The sequence below is a fragment of the Schistocerca nitens genome, chromosome 5 (assembly GCF_023898315.1).
Source record: "Schistocerca nitens isolate TAMUIC-IGC-003100 chromosome 5, iqSchNite1.1, whole genome shotgun sequence".
Lineage (NCBI taxonomy): Eukaryota > Metazoa > Arthropoda > Insecta > Orthoptera > Acrididae > Schistocerca > Schistocerca nitens.
In genome coordinates, this window is record NC_064618.1 from 85,386,998 (window position 1) to 85,403,880 (window position 16,883).

At 39.1% G+C, this 16,883-nt stretch overlaps 1 protein-coding gene across 2 annotated transcripts in view; it reads left to right on the plus strand.

Moving 5' to 3' along the window:
• Nucleotides 1–574: 574 nt before the first annotated feature.
• The window catches only part of LOC126259457 (uncharacterized protein F13E9.13, mitochondrial), a 48,051-nt gene continuing 31,742 nt past the window's right edge, over nucleotides 575–16,883 (plus strand). Inside the window, exons 1-3 of one of the 2 annotated variants that reach the window (XM_049956283.1) lie at nucleotides 578–746; nucleotides 11,270–11,352; nucleotides 11,446–11,586. In XM_049956283.1, coding sequence (XP_049812240.1) covers nucleotides 674–746; nucleotides 11,270–11,352; nucleotides 11,446–11,586 — 297 coding nt within the window. In that variant the 5' untranslated portion in view covers nucleotides 578–673. Of the gene's footprint in view, nucleotides 747–11,269; nucleotides 11,353–11,445; nucleotides 11,587–16,883 lie in introns of both variants that reach the window. The other variant, XM_049956284.1, reaches the window with a different exon arrangement.

A 16,883-nucleotide genomic window follows, 5' to 3' on the forward strand; every position in this document is an offset into this window, starting at 1 on the left:
TTGGGTGCTTGGTCAATTATGGAAGTGGACTCCACTGTAACTGAAGAACTATTTTACATAGCTATAACATTATCTTTAAAAGAAGGATGAAGAGAAGCAGAAAATTAACGAATATTTCTAAATAAAGGGAAGTATAATGTACACACTCTAATCCAATATGGTATGCAATACATTCTTATTTACTGGCTACATGTTTGACAGCAAAATTCATTTATAACTAATGCTGCTGCAAAATGTACATTATTTCTGTAAAGTAACAGTCACAAGGTACAACAGTATGCACGATTGTCAAGTGGTAGGCAATATAGTCATAAGGCCTCCAATGTTTAGATTCTATCACCCATGCAAGGAAATACAGCATGTTAAATAAATAAATAAATCTACATGCCATGGGAATGAAAACTGGTTCATCCATACAGTACTGACCCTTAAACTTTGGATGCGGATGGGCCATATTTTTCACATAATTACCACGCAATTTTTATTACGCTATAATTAGTTTTGACAGCGATGTCTTATATTGTTATTTTAAGAACCCCGCCCCTTTTCCAGTAACGTCATCGCACCGGGAAACGTGGTACGGAATCTGTTATCGAAAATACTCGCGCATATCGAGATGAACAACAGCGTAATGCTGCGGTGAATCCTTGTGAAGCATGCAACAGAGTTAGCAATGCAGCGCTTCCACCGGCTTTTCAACCCAAAATGCAACGTGATTGGCATGATACACGTCGGTGCTTTACCAGGTACAGTGCAGATAAGTGAGTTTGATCCCATACACGTGGCTTATCACAAAACATAATTGCAACGTTTAAATACGAAAGCAAACTCACCTGTTTGTTAGGATATCACACCTTTCTTTAATAGTAATAGTACCCACGTGGTTCGTTGACCTGTCACACCTCCCATCTTCTCGACGCATCTGCACTGTGGAGCCCTCTAACACATCGTACATGAAGTTGGTTGTATTGATTTAGCTCAACAGAGTTTAGAGTAGAATTAGTGTTGCAAGTTAAAGAAATCCTACGGGCAACGGAAACAAAAGTTAATTATCTGTATCGTAACGTAAAGGTTACCGAGATAAGCCACTACATAAATACAATGACTATTTTCGGGAAGAGAAACATCAAAGAAAGAAAGAATTATCCGCCAGTACCAAAAACTGTACCGAATAATCAGTTGAATTGACCTGCTGTAACATTTAGTTGTCTGCAACTGCGAAAAGATAAATATTTCATTTAAGAGCGGAAATATCACGGATAATGCAGATAACAGTACAGTAAATAAAAAAAAATGTGGCTGACACACACCCATGTCGGTACATAAAGAGAAAAAAAGCACGACTTAGAAGTCAGCTGTGGCATTTCAAAAATGATTGTGGCATTCGCTGTAACTTGTGGATGGTTGGACAAGGTTTTGAACACTGCTTTACCACAGTACGAGTTCAGTACCTTAACACTAAGCCCCCCCCCCCCCCCCCTCGCTACATAATGTGCACGTAAAGACAATGGTATATGTCATATATACGTTACACATACTTTACATATATAATTTACACCATGAATAAATAACATCGAAGGCGCACTGAAACGTTGTGCAAATCAAGATGTTCTCCCAACAGTCCATTCACAATATATTTGCTCTCTTCCTTTATACCTGATTTTTTCCAAATGGAAGGCCTGAAAAAGAGGTCTAGAAATTCTGCAACCACATAGAATGTTACATCCCAGATTTGTGGCACAGGATTGAGAGCTGGAGAGTCCCATTAAATGGCTCCAGCTACACATCAGATGCAATTATGGGTGTGTTTGATTGTGTATGTGTTTTTTTGTTTTGCATATCTTTTAGAGTAGTTGGCTATACTGTTTGTAATTAATTATTTGTCCATAGACCATGTGGTACAATAATATCCGATACTGTAAGTCAGAAACATTTCAGAAGTACCATAAAGTATTAGTATAAAACATTAAAAAAATAGGATGGGTTAGGATAGGGCAGGAAATTGGCCTTGGCCTAAACAAAGGAACCATCCCAGCATTTACCGTAGTGACAAGGGGAAACAATGGAAAACCCAAGTTAGGATGGTCGGATAGGGAGTAGACATTCAGGTTCTGTTGCTAGAGGGCTTCAAAATACTCCACAAAATGCTCCTTGCAGGTCAGGACACAGAGATACTAACATTTCTTGAGCTACAAGCAGTTAATTCAGGCAGTCCAGATAGTATAGGCCTGGCACAAAAATCAGTACACCATCACTTGTGGAAGAACTGAAATATAAAATAGCAAAACAAAAGCCAAAGTATGAACTCATTTTTGAAATGGTGTTTAACAAAGGAAAATCAAGAAAAGTAGTTGTTACTTGAAAGTCATACCAGTACAAAGGTGAGTGACATAGCAATAGGTGCTAGTGGTGTTGAAAACCAACTTAAATCTCTGAAGTTCACGAGTTCTTGTACTGTCCTGGTTACAGGTGATGATACGTCTGTTCTGAGAGCTGATAGCTGTTGCCAGTAAGCAGCACTGCTATGTGTAGACCCATATCACCTGTGTACTTAAGCTCTTTGGGTGATGACGGACAGGTCCTGGCTCTCAGACATTGCAGTTATGAGTGTCAAATCTGTGTATCTGCTTCAGCTGTTGGCCTAAAAATTCTTCACAGTTTTCCTTCTTGGTCTGTTTTCGCAACCTATCACAGTATAGCCGAGGACATGCCATGTTTGAGATGGTGTCACTCTACTCAAATACTTTAGGTATTTTGTCAATACTATCCAGGATGTCTCATGTTGTACTCTAGTGCAGGCTCTTGTTGACATCTGGTCTTCAGAGCTGATTCAATTTTTGCTAGCCAGTATAAACTACATAAGCATAATGCATACCTCTCCACACAGTGTGTTTTGGCATTCCTTGTACACTGCAAGCTCCTTTGAATAGTTACCTTCTCCTAATTTATTGCCAGTAGGTAGCTAAGGGCATGACCTATCAAAAACTGTCTCAGTCCTTCTGAAGATTCATTTGCTGTGTACCCAGTCTGTTTTATCTCACACAGGAAGCTGTGCTTCCATCTGACTGAGCATCACTCTACCACTTTTACCACAGTATGACAATGCAGTTCCAACTTTGCCGTGATATCTATCATCCCTATCATTTTCATGGAACTGATAGTTTTCTTCTCTCTTTACTCAAGACCACCACTTTCATTTGTATCTATAGCTCTATGGACACATTTGAAATATTGCCTGCAATGTGTCAGCTGGTGCAGTACTAAAACCTTGATCAACTTGAGCAAGAAGGAGGCAGGAAAGTTGGAGTTTAAAGTCCTGTCAACAATGAGTTCATTAGAGACAGATCGTGAGCTTGGATTAGGAAAGGATATCAGCCTGCCCTGTCAAAGAAATCATGACAGCATTTGCCTTAAGCAATTTAGAAAAATTAAACAATTTTCCTCCCAACTGTGGACCCAATGTGCTGACCACTACACTGCCTCACTCGGTATTATCAGCTAGAGAAGCACTTTGGTTTACACTCTGTTAACCACTCATGTTGCTATTGTCAGCCATTATCTTGTTTTAGATGGCACCTAAATTTTCACTTACCATGGCTACTTATTATCCATTAATTTATGCCTTGTTTATTTCACAATTTCTAAGAGTGTATGAAAATTTGTAGAGGCTTATAGGTATCTGGAGACTATCTTTTTATGGGCCTGATGTTTAGTTTCATGAGCAGTTAATAGGTTTCCTATTACTAACATATGATGCCCATATTCGAACTGCTGTCAGTGACCATAAAGTAGCTGTAGCAACAATGATTACAAAAGTACAAAGGGAAACTAAAACAAATAGAAGGCTTTATATGTTCAATAAATGAGATAAAGGTGCAATAGTATTTCTCAATAAGGAAGTCAAAACATTTAGCTCTGGAGGCAAGCATGTAGAAGAACTGTGACTCAGGTTGAAAAGACTATTTGACCATGCACTTGATATATATGTATCTAGTAGAACAGTTCATTATGGAAGGAATGCTCCATGGTATACGATTACTGTAAAAAAACAGACTACTGCATAATAGGTGCAAATCAAAGCATAGAGATAAAGATAGACAGATGCTGATCAATTGCATTTATCTGTCAGGAGGGTATTGCGTGAAGCAGAATATTATCGAAAAGTCTCTTACAAAACTGAAAGAAAGACTGGTCTTATATAAAGGCTGTCAGTGGTATCAAAGTTAATGCCAGGACATTCATGGACAAGACAGGAATTGCAATTGAGGGTAGCAAAACAAAAGCAGAAATGCTGAATTCTGTTTCAAATGTTCCTTTACAAAGGAAAACCCAGGAATATTGCCTCAATTTAATTACTAGACCACAGCAAAGATGAGTGATAAATAGATATTAGTGTCAATGGTGCTGAGAAACAAGTGAAATTACTAAATTCATCAATTCTCCAAGTCTCGATGGAATTATTACCAGATTGTACACCAATTTTGCAACTGAGTGAGCCCTTCTTTTAACTGTAGTCTATCTTGAATCCCTCAAACACAAAACTGAGCCCAGTAGTTGAAAGAAAGCAAAGGCCACATCCGTGTGTGAGAAGGGCAACATAAGTGATCCACAAAGCTACCATCCATTATCCTTGACATCCATCTGTTATATAATCCTAGAACATATTCTCAGCTAAGACAGAATGACCTTCTCAATGCCAGCCAGAACGGATTCTGAAAACATTGATTGTGTGAAACTCAACTTGCACTTTCTTCACATGGAATCCTTGTACCATGAACCAAGGCAGTCAGATAGGTGCAGTATTTCTTAATTTCCATAAAGCATTTAACTCACACATCTGTACCACTCCTAATCTTATTACAAAAAATATGATCATGTGGTATATCAAGCAAAATTAGTGACTGGATTGAGGATTATTTGGTAGGGAGGATGCAACGTGTTATCTTTGATGGAGAGTCACTGACAGATGTGTTAGTAACTCCAGCTTGATGTTGTTCATGTTGTATATCAGTGTCCTTGCAGACAAAATTAATATAAGCTCAGACTGTTCACACATTATACAATTATCTGTAATGAATGCTGTACTGAAGAAAAGCAGTACAAATGTTCATTTGCATCTTGATACTATTTGAGAGTGGTGCAAAGATTTCCTCCTTGCTTTAAATGGCCCAAAATGTAAAACAGTGCACTTTATACAGGGTGTTTCAAAAATGACCGGTATATTTGAAACGGCAATAAAAACTAAACGAGCAGCGATAGAAATACACCGTTTATTGCAATATGCTTGGGACAACAGTACATTTTCAGGCGGACAAACTTTCGAAATTACAGTAGTTACAATTTTCAACAACAGATGGCACTGCAAGTGATGTGAAAGATATAGAAGACAACGCAGTCTGTGGGTGCGCCATTCTGTATGTCGTCTTTCTGCTGTAAGCGTGTGCTGTTCACAACGTGCAAGTGTGCTGTGGACAACATGGTTTATTCCTTAGAACAGAGGATTTTTCTGGTGTTGGAATTCCACCGCCTAGAATACAGTGTTGTTGCAACAAGACGAAGTTTTCAACGGAGGTTTAATGTAACCAAAGGACCAAAAAGCGATACAATAAAGGATCTGTTTGAAAAATTTCAACGAACTGGGAACGTGACGGATGAACGTGCTAGAAAGGTAGGGCGACTGCGTACGGCAACCACAGAGGGCAACGCGCAGCTAGTGCAGCAGGTGATCCAACAGCGGCCTCAGGTTTCCGTTCGCCGTGTTGCAGCTGCGGTCCAAATGACGCCAACGTCCACGTATCGTCTCATGCGCCAGAGTTTACACCTCTATCCATACAAAATTCAAACGCGGCAACCCCTCAGCGCCGCTACCATTGCTGCACGAGAGACATTCGCTAACGATATAGTACACAGGATTGATGACGGCGATATGCATGTGGGCACCATTTGGTTTACTGATGAAGCTTATTTTTACCTGGACGGCTTCGTCAATAAACAGAACTGGCGCATATGGGGAACCGAAAAGACCCATGTTGCAGTCCCATCGTCCCTGCATCCTCAAAAAGTACTGGTCTGGGCCGCCATTTCTTCCAAAGGAATCATTGGCCCATTTTTCAGATCCGAAACGATTACTGCATCACGCTATCTGGACATTCTTCGTGAATTTGTGGTGGTACAAACTGCCTTAGACGACACTGCGAACACCTCGTGGTTTATGCAAGATGGTGCCCGGCCACATCGCACGGCCGACGTCTTTAATTTCTTGAATTAATATTTCGATGATCATGTGATTGCTTTGGGCTATCCGAAACATACAGGAGGCGGCATGGATTGGCCTCCCTATTCGCCAGACATGAACCCCTGTGACTTCTTTCTGTGGGGACACTTGAAAGACCAGGTGTACCGCCAGAATCCAGAAACAATTGAACAGCTGAAGCAGTACATCTCATCTGCATGTGAAGCCATTCCGCCAGACACGTTGTCAAAGGTTTCGGGTAATTTCATTCAGAGACTACGCCATATTATTGCTACGCATGGTGGATATGTGGAAAATATCGTACTATAGAGTTTCCCAGACCGCAGCGCCATCTGTTGTTGACAATTGTAACTACTGTAATTTCGAAAGTTTGTCTGCCTGAAAATGTACTGTTGTCCCAAGCATATTGCAACAAACGGTGTATTTATATCGCTGCTCGTTTAGTTTTTATTACCGTTTCAAATATACCGGTCATTTTTTAAACACCCTGTAAAATGAAAAAAAGAAATGCAATATCGTATGACCGCAATATTAATGAGTCGCAATTGGAAATAGTCAGCTCATACAAATACCTGGATGTAACAATTCATGGGACAATTACATAGGCTCAGTCACAGGAAAAACAGATGACAGACTTTGGTTCATTAATAGAATATTACGCAGTCCAATCTTTCTACAAAAGGAGATTGCTTACAAATCACTCATGTGATCCACTCTGGAGTATTGCTCATGTGTGTGGGACCCTTAGCAAATAGGAAACAGGGTATATTGAATGTATACAGAGAAGTGGAGCACAAAGGGTCACAGTTTTGTTTAATGCATGAGAGAGAGTCACAGAGATTCTGCAGAAACTGAACCGACAGAATCTTGAAGCAGACACAAACTATCCTGACAAAGGCTGCTTACAAGGTTTCGAGCAGCTCTAAATGATGAACCAAGGACTATTCTACAACCCAGTACATATTTCTCCCATGTGGATCATGAAGACAAGATTACACAAATTACACAGAGTTTTTTAAACAATAATCCTTCCTGCACTCAGTATATGAATGGAATAAGAAGCACTCTTAGTAACTGTTACAATGGGAAATACCCTCTCCCATGCACTTCTCCATGGTTTGCAGAGTATAGATGTAGATGTAATTATAGGTAGTCATATTGGACTAAACATGCAGTTTAATTCATTGGTACCATGGTACAGTTCTTAGTGCCACCTTCTGGATTACTTCTCGAGTTTCCCTATGTAACGATCATGTCCTCAGTACATGCCACTAGTTCTGTGAATATATCATTATCCTACAGTTTACTTAACACGTTGACTGCAATGAGACTGATGGCGGCCACAGCTGAGCCTTATGCCTGGTGCCTCGTTCCTTCCAGTGGCCACAGCAGAGCCTTATGCCGTGGGTTGGTGGTGACGTGTCCATTAATGTGTTTGTGGTGGTCAACATGTTAAGGCTGGGTCAAGCACCAACCGCACATTGTTAAGCCACATATGGCCCTCTGTGAGAAAACTTTTGAAATTCTTTTTGTTAACACTTCCGAGATGGATCCCTTGTTTCACTCTAATACTGGTTATGGCCAATGCTTGAGTGACACTTGGGCTCCATCTCAAAAGGATTCAAGTCTGTCCCGACACAACAGCAACTGCTCTCCCCATGGCAATAGTTTTTGAAATAGATGTGTACCACTCGAGGTCCACAGTTAGTGAAAAATGCTGACCACCAGGTGGAGTTGAATTCTACAACAATATTTATCACTGGTGCTGCAAAATATTTTCATGAAGCACATGTTTCACAAGCTTTATAATCTCTTTCATGGCATCTTTGCACCACTGAAGCCATATTGCTGAAGGTTCATTGATGAAATAATGTTTTACCCAGCAGCATACTATGTAATTGCCCCTACAACCATTTTTTGAGGGTGTCTAGAATGCAAACTTGCCTAACATTTGTCATTACTCTTTCTTGAGATGGCAGTTTTGAACATTCTGGTTCTCTGGCCTGAGATAGGCATGTGTTACAGTGTTGACACAAATAAGGACATACATGCACATCAAAGGCAAGGAGAATTTCAGCAAGGATACTGCCAGATCAAGGTGGCTTATTTCTTTCATTTGCATGATTAATTTCCCCATCCCTTCTTAGGAATATGGACAAAATATGTCTCTACTGCTCTCCCAAAGCATCTTTTTCCTTTATCGGGTAAGATATAGTAATTGTTTATCAATGGTGAATTTTTGTCAGAGGATCAGAGAGTTCTGCCTAACCTAAAAAAACTCCCTTGTTCATTCCAAAGTTACTCTACAACCCAAGAAACAATGGCTGGTGTATGGGATGGCATTAAAAATCCCCATCCTATAGTGCATATGAAGGAACTACAGCTCATCACTGTACAGATGAAGTCTCCAGCTTAGACTTCCTAAATGACATGATAAACAATGTGCAAAGGACTACAACCTGGGCTCTCAAATGGTAGGGGGATGGCTTCTTTCACCTGGTGACTGATTCCTCCCAGAATGCCTTATGACCCATTTGTTTTGCTCCTTTTGGTTGCGCTGTGTCTCCAAGAGAAGCCACGTCTTGCCTAACACTTGAACTGCCTACAACTAACTGCACCTTCTTTTCTTTCTGCTCTGTGGATGCCTGGACATCAACAGAGGAGAGACTGTTGCTCAAGCAGGGAGGACAGGTTGATGACCTAAGTTTCATTGTTATGGGTCTAGACTTTTAAATATTTGTCACATACATCCATCTGCATGAAACAGTTCCAGATTCAGGCACAACCAACTGCTTACCACCAGGTGACCACCCGGTGCTGGAATGTGGTTCTATGGAGATCATATCAGCTCAATGAGATGATTGAAACAACAGGAAACTTACCTGCCACCCTTCCACTGGTGCAATTTGTACCGGTGGTGGTGATATGAAGCCTGTTGACTGCATTTCCAGACTGATGATGTGTTTTTCAGATGGAACATTTTCTGAACAGTCAAAATGCAATCTTCTAAAACCAAGGTCTCTGTTATATCATCAGTTGTTGGGAAAAATTTGTTACATTGAAGGGTGAATATGTAGAGCACGACTAACACTCTCACCAAATTTCATGGTCACAGCTTGATTTTTTTTGTGATAATTTAAACTTTTTGGGTACCCCTTTACAGGGTGTGTAAATAAAGTTTCAAGACTGATTTTTTCCTGAGTAGCAGTGCACGTGCAGACCAGTCTCACCACCTGCACCAGATGGCAGGGGTGTTGGATAAGTGAGCCAAGCATCAGCATTTACCGGCGAAATGCTGGAGGGAAAATATTGTGAGTGCAGGAGGTGTCTGTTTCAAAACATTGCCAAGAAATTGGAGCATCCAAAATGCAGCGCCTCTTGGAGCAGTGATGTTCGATCAAATTTTGTGTAAAACTGAACAAGACAGGTACGGAAACATTCAAAGTGATTCAAGAGGCCTATAAATAATATGCCATGTCACATGCCATGGTTTTCGTGTAGCACAAGAGGTTCAAAGATAGACACGAAGGCTTGGAGGATGATGAATGCTCTGGAAGACCTTTAATGAGCAGGACTGACGAAAATCTGGCCAATGTGCATCAAGTTTTAAACAGTGGCCCACATCTCAGCATCAGAATGATTGCAGATGAAGTGGGTTTGAAGGTCACTGGGTGCTAAACCATGATAATGTGACCGTTCACACCTGCTTCACCGTCACTGAAGTTTTGACCCCTTTCAACAGGTAGCACTGCTGCAGCCACCCTATAGCCTTGACCTCGCCCTCAGTGACTTCTGTTTGTTCCCCCGGATGAAGAGAGACCTGAAAGGGAAGCAGTTTGACAGCATCACAGCAGTCCAAAAAGCTTCAAAGAGGGTTTTTAACAGCATTCCGGTTAAGGAGTTCCAGGGAACTTACCAGGTGTGGAAATCTCATTGGCAGCAGTGTGTGGATTCTTAAGGCACCTATTTTGAAGAATTTTAGTCCGACATATAAAAGTACTCAATAAATTTTATGTTCCGAGACCAGTCTTGAAACTTTATTTACACACTCTGCACTTACTTCCATATAGGAGCATGTAAAAACTAAACTAAGTACAATGTGCATAGTTTGTTCTGAAGTTGCTTCAAGTGATGCTTCTGGTAACTAGTGCTGATGCCACACAGTGTGGTGTACTACTCCCACAGATATTAAAAAGGAAACTGGCTAGTCCATATGAGACAAATGAAAACTCATGTATCAGCATTTCAAACAATGGAAAATCCAGCATGAAATGTAGCAATATTATGAAAAGAAGAGTTGCTGCTCACCATATAGCAGAGATGCTGAGTTGCAGATAGGCACAACAAAAAAACAGTCAGAAAGTGATTTTTGGCTAACAAGGCCTTCGTCAAAAATAGACAACATGCACATACACTTTCACACAAACGCAACTCTCACACACATGATTACAGTCTCTGGCTGTTGAGTTTGGCCAGAGACTGTGGTCACATGATGTGAGTTGCTTTTGCGTGTGTGTGTTTTTTCGACAAAGGCTTTGTTGGCCGAAAGATCACTTTCTGACAGTCTTTTTGTTGTGCCTATCTGCGACCCAAAATCTGCTGTGCTGCATGTTGAGTAGCAGCTATCCTTTTTATATTATAATATCATCATTTCAGTTACTTTGTTATAGAACTTAAGGAAAATGTGAAATGAGAAACCATGTTTTGGGGAGATGAAATGTAAGACATAATTCATGACTAACAATGATAATATTATGGTGGTCTATTACCAGTCACATAGTCTCATTATCTACATAAGTTATTCTTTCCATAATTTTAGGCACTATCTAAATAACTTAGGTTCACTGTGTATATTGTGTTACCATTCTTGTTATTCATAGGATACTATATTTTGTGAAAACATATGGATGACAAGTAGTTTCTCCTTGTGCACACTGGAACGATTTGTACTTGAGGAAGACACTATTCTTATACTAATTGTAGTTTTTAAAATCATATTGTATTACTTTGTTTCAGGAACACCAAATTACAGGGGGTCTGTTTTAGAGATTACTGAAAATGCTTGTAAAGATGCAGAAATATATAAGAAGTGTGAAGTTGTAAGTGTTGCTGTCATTATATTCTTGACATGTTTACATGAACTTGAGGTCCAAATAAAAACAACAAAACTTTTCCTTACAAATTATGTATAGGATGGTGTATTGATTGAAAATATGCATGATGTTCCATATGTTCAACCAAGAGATATGGAACCAGAAACAGTTTCTTTACTGTCATGTATCAGCTTGCAGATTAGAAATATTCTGCCACCAACCATACAGTGTGGAGTACAGGTAAATCAAATTGTAAATTAGCTAACTCAAACTGTAAACAATTCAGTTCAAGTAGAAAACAAAAAAATTCTGATTAATAACCTGCAGAAAAGACAGTTACTTACCTGCTTTTTATTTGTATATATTCTTTTGGAGAAGATCATGAATAATTCATGTATAACAGTGGGCATCTTGAAGGAGGAAAGAGGGTGCCACATACTCAACACCAGTGTAACTTTTGATTATTCAGAGGTTCCTCATAAAGAACTGCTGGCTTTATGCATATCCTTATCTTTGTGTTTGGGCATTGATACAGCAAGGTAAATTAAGTTATACAACTAACTAACTCCATCAACTAGCCAAACACTTTTTTAGCAATGTTTCATATACTTATTATTAATATAGAACAAGGTTATGAATTATAAGCCCATTTTCTACTATATAACTGATCCTAAAGATGAGAACCAAGCAAAGATAAATGTGTCAATAAAGTTATCTCTGTTGAGAATTTTGACACAATTCTATATGGATTTAAAAAATTCAGTAGGACAGTATTTACAATACTGTGACTATTTTTGTTACATGAATGAAGGCACCAAGGTTCTTCTTCTGTGAAGGGGTTACAGTATTGTCTAAAAGGGGTGAATAACTGATCTGCATTTGTTGATTCAGTAATGAATTAAAGAAGCCAGGTTCATACTTTGCCAAACATTGCATAAATGAAAACCACAAATACATAATAGATATAGGTGTGTGTAGGCACATAGATGAAAGGGTGCAAAGCTTCCTCAGTTAGTGTACACACACCTATTTTTTAAGTTCTAACTGAGGAAGCTTTGCACCCTTTCACTCTATGTGAGAACATCTATATCTATTATGTATTTGTGGTTTTCATTTATGCAATGCTTGGCGAAGTATGAGCCCGGCTTCTTTAATCTCCAATTTCTATGGTGTTATCTAAGCCTAGTGCAGATTTAACACCCAGTCTGTCCAATGTAGAAACACTGACACTCTTGGCAGATGATCTAATAAATCCCACTTTTCATTATGTCCAGCTGTTTGTCTGTAGAACTGAAGAGACATCTACCTACTGTAATTGGGATATAGAAAACCACAGAGAAATCCTTTGCTTTTAAAATTTTGCTTATCCTATTCACAGTTTTATCTGCAAAAGGTAAACTACACCATTTCCTTTTCAGTCTATGTTGTTTATGGAGACAGTAGAGATCTAGCTTACTTCTTGGTTTTTTATGAAGGATTTTGTCACTAATGTTGAAATCAGATTCATTATTTGTAGATATTGTTTACACTGTATTGAGATTCTGGTTACAGTCTTCTTCGTACATGGCAATAGAAAGGAGACAGTCAATTATGTGATGGAATGCAGCATGTTTGTAGGATGTTGAGAGGAAGCTGGGATTAATGAGTCACTACAGTATTCAGTATTCAGTTTATTCACCATTGACCACTTACAGCGGAATAGGTCTGAACATTAAATATACAATTAACAATAACTTTACAGTAAAGTTTTTACAATTTAATTCCTTTTCTTTTAGGAATATTCTTATATACTAATGTCAACGCTTATTTCAAAATATTCTGTTATCTTATAAAATGGGTGTTTGAGAAGCCAGTCATAAACCTTACGTTTGAAAATATTATTGGTCAGTGACCGAGCAGATGCTGGAAGCTTATTGAAGAGTTTTAAACTCATTATTTTGTGTGAGTTTGCAGTCTTTGTGAGTCTGTGTCTTGGTATGTCAAAGTCCAGTTTGCATCTGGTGTTGTGGGGATGTATGTTCTCTCTGGTCTCGAACTCATTTAAGTTGCTTTTGACATAAAGCAGTGCTGTGTAGATGTATAGATTCACCACAGTTAATATCATGTGCTTGATAAAGAGGGGACGGCAGTGTTCCTTGGGCTTAGCTTTGCTTGTTATTCTGATTACTTTTTTTTGAATTTTCAGAATTTCACTGACAAAGCAAGAATGTCCCCATAACAATATGCCATAGGAAATGTGTGACTGTAAGAGGCCAAAATATACCACCTTTAGATACTCATCAGTGACTACATCTGTCAGTCTCCAGATGAGATAACACACTCTTGCTATTCTCTTGCAGAGATGGCTAATGTGTTCCTCCCAGTTTAATTTTGAGTCAATGTGGAATCCTAACAATTTTATTGATTTGCTTTCAACAGCTGTAATTAAACCCAGAATTAGTTCTTGTGTTTTATCAGGATTGCACAGGAGTTCATTAGAAGAAAACCAATCCATTACTAGTTCTAGTTTTTCCTGTGTTGCCTGATGCAGTTCTGTTGTGTCATGGTGTGTATTGAGCAACGTTGTATCATCAGCATAACACACAACTGAATTTGCTCCTACATGGTAAGGTAAGTCATTAATTGCAATGATAAACAGAAAAGGACCTGGGACCGAGCCCTGAGGCACTCCAGTCCGAACTTTCTTCAGTGAGGAGCATCTATTTTTAATTGATACATACTGTCTCCTGTTACTTAAGTATGATTCGATTACATCCAAAGATGGGTTGTGTATGCCATAAAATTCCAGTTTTGCAAGTAGGGTGTTACATGGTATGCAGTCGAAGGCTTTGCTAAGATCGCACAGTACGACTGATACTAGATCCTTATTTTCGAATGCAGTTAACACTTGGTTAACAACTTCAGTGACAGCAGTAGTGGTGTTTTTACCATGCTGATATGCAAACTGTCTGTTGGAGAGGAGATCATGCTTATCAAAATAGTTATTTAGTTGACTGTACATTACATATTCAAAAACTTTAGAGAAAATTGAGACAATAGAAACTGGTCGATAGTTTTGGGGCAGATGCTTATCTCCATTTTTAAAGACTGGTATTACTTTAGCAGTTTTGAGTGCATCTGGGAAAACTCCAGATTCTAAACACATATTAAAAATGAAAGAAAGAGAGGTTGACAGATAAGGTGTATTATTTTTTTCGTTACATAGTTAGAAAACCAATGAGTCCATACTTTCGGAGTTGGTGAACCTTGCCACAGCTTTTACAATATCCTCTGGGGTGACAACATTCCAGTGGAAAGTATACATACTATGGGGCACAGCACCAAGATGATCTAGTGCACAAGTGCCATTTTGCTTGATTTTGTTTTTCAGCTCACTCACTGAGGTTAGGAAGTAATTATTTACTACTTCTGGGACCAGTATTGCATCTTGTGTATGGGTTTGTGAATTATATTGGTTGATGATATCCCATGCTGCTTTACATTTGTTGGGAGCACTTTCAATGTAAAGTTCACATGCTTGTTTTTTGGCCAAGGACAGTTTGTCTTTGTAGATTTTTTTACATTTTAGATAAGCTTATAAGAAGTATTATCTAGCTCAGGTCCTTGTTTACAAGAATTTTTATATATTCTGTACAGTCTGAGCATATCCTCCCTAGTGAGAGCTAGCTCATCTGTATACCATTTTAGCTGTTTGTTTTTCTGTTTATGCTTAGGGCTACTTTTGATTAATGGTGAGCAGGAGTACCATAACTCCATGAGTATTTCCAGGAATTTGTTAAACACCATTTCACCAGCACCCTTTCCAGGTTGTGTGTTGTATACAAAGTCCCAGTAAACATACGATATTCTGTCAATAAATAAATTAATATATTCATCTTTCTGCCCTCTTACCCATGTGGCATTAGATTTGATTCTGACTGATTTGTCTGATTTAGGCAACTGATCACAGGAGAATGTTAAAATCAGTGGTTCATGATCAGCTAGGGCTCCACTGGCAAGTCTGATGTCGTTCATATCTGTAGAAAGATTTACTATAATATTATCTAAGAAATCTTTCCAGTAAATTTTAAATTTATGATTGTCATTTTCTGCCTGTACACTGATGTCTAGGAAATTAATGCTGGAACCCCCTTACTCCATACTGACCTTTATGCTACTATGCCATTGATTCGTATTTTCCTTGAAATCGTCTAGTAGAACGTTTCCACATACAGAGAATACAGTCAACATATGTTCCAGTACACAACATGTTCTGCCAATGGTTTGCTCTTAAAAAATCAGTCTCTCACTTGTCCATGAACATTTCTGCTAGCAAAGGGGATGAGGGTGAGCCCGTTGCCAGGCTATCTACTTGCTTACAATAGCTCCCTTGAAAGCAGAAAAAAACTACTAATGATGCTCAGCTGTTATCCTGGATTATTGTTGTGTAAATACAATGATTATGACCCCAATATTATACAACATAATTGGACAGACAAAAAATCTAATCACCATGCGGCAGCAGGTGAACACATATACAAAGATGTTAAAGTTTGCAAGCTTTCGGAGTCAGTGGCTCCTTCTTCTGGCAGGAAGGTTAAAGGGAAAGGAGGAGGGGTGAAGGCAAAGGACTGGTGAGGTTTAGGAAAAGGGGTTGAGACTGGAAAAGTCACCCAGAATAAATGGGATGAGAAGGAAAGACTGATTGTTGGGGACTGCTGCAGATGAGATTTAAAAACCTGAGAGCTTAAAGATGGAAGATAGGGTAATATGCAAGCCAGGGATTACTGCCAAAACATTGCACTCCAGTTAATAGGAGCATAAAGCTAAGTGGCCTGTATGTTATAGAGATGGAAGGGGGAGGGGGTGACAAAAAGACAGGTCAGAAAATGAGAGAGATAGAAAACAAAATGGAAAGAAAGGAGTAGTTACTGTGAAGAAATGTTGAGACTGAAGAAATTAACATAAATTAAGGCCAGGTGGGTGGCAAGAACCAAGGACATGTTATAGTGCCAGTTCCTATGTGAGGAATTCTGAGAAACTGGTGTCTGGGGAAAGAATCCAGATAGCACGTATGGTGAAACAGGCACTGAGATCATGATTATTGTGTCGTAGAGTGTGCTCTGCAGCAGGGCATTGTGTGTAGCCAGTATACAACCTCTGCCTGTGTCCATTCACCCTAACTGATAACTTGATGGTTGCCTTGCCAATGTAAAAAGCCAAACAGTTTTTACATAACAGCTGGTACCGTGAAATGAGGTGAATCAAATTAGGTGGTGTCAATCCAATCATTTACCAGTTTCTCCACATTTGGATAACTGAGCTTAGCATTTTAACAATTGCATTGCAGCTGACCATTGCAATGAATTCTTGCCTAATCTATCAATAACAATGGCATGTTGGAGTGCACACAACCAGCAAATCACTTTGTCAGTAGGTGTGTGATCCTTGTGCTACACTGGTGTAGTCAATACAACAGTGCGAAAAATTCTGCTGGTTACTTCCGAAGTGTAACTGGTAAGTTGCAATATTATTGCTTGCATATGAACATCCTAAGT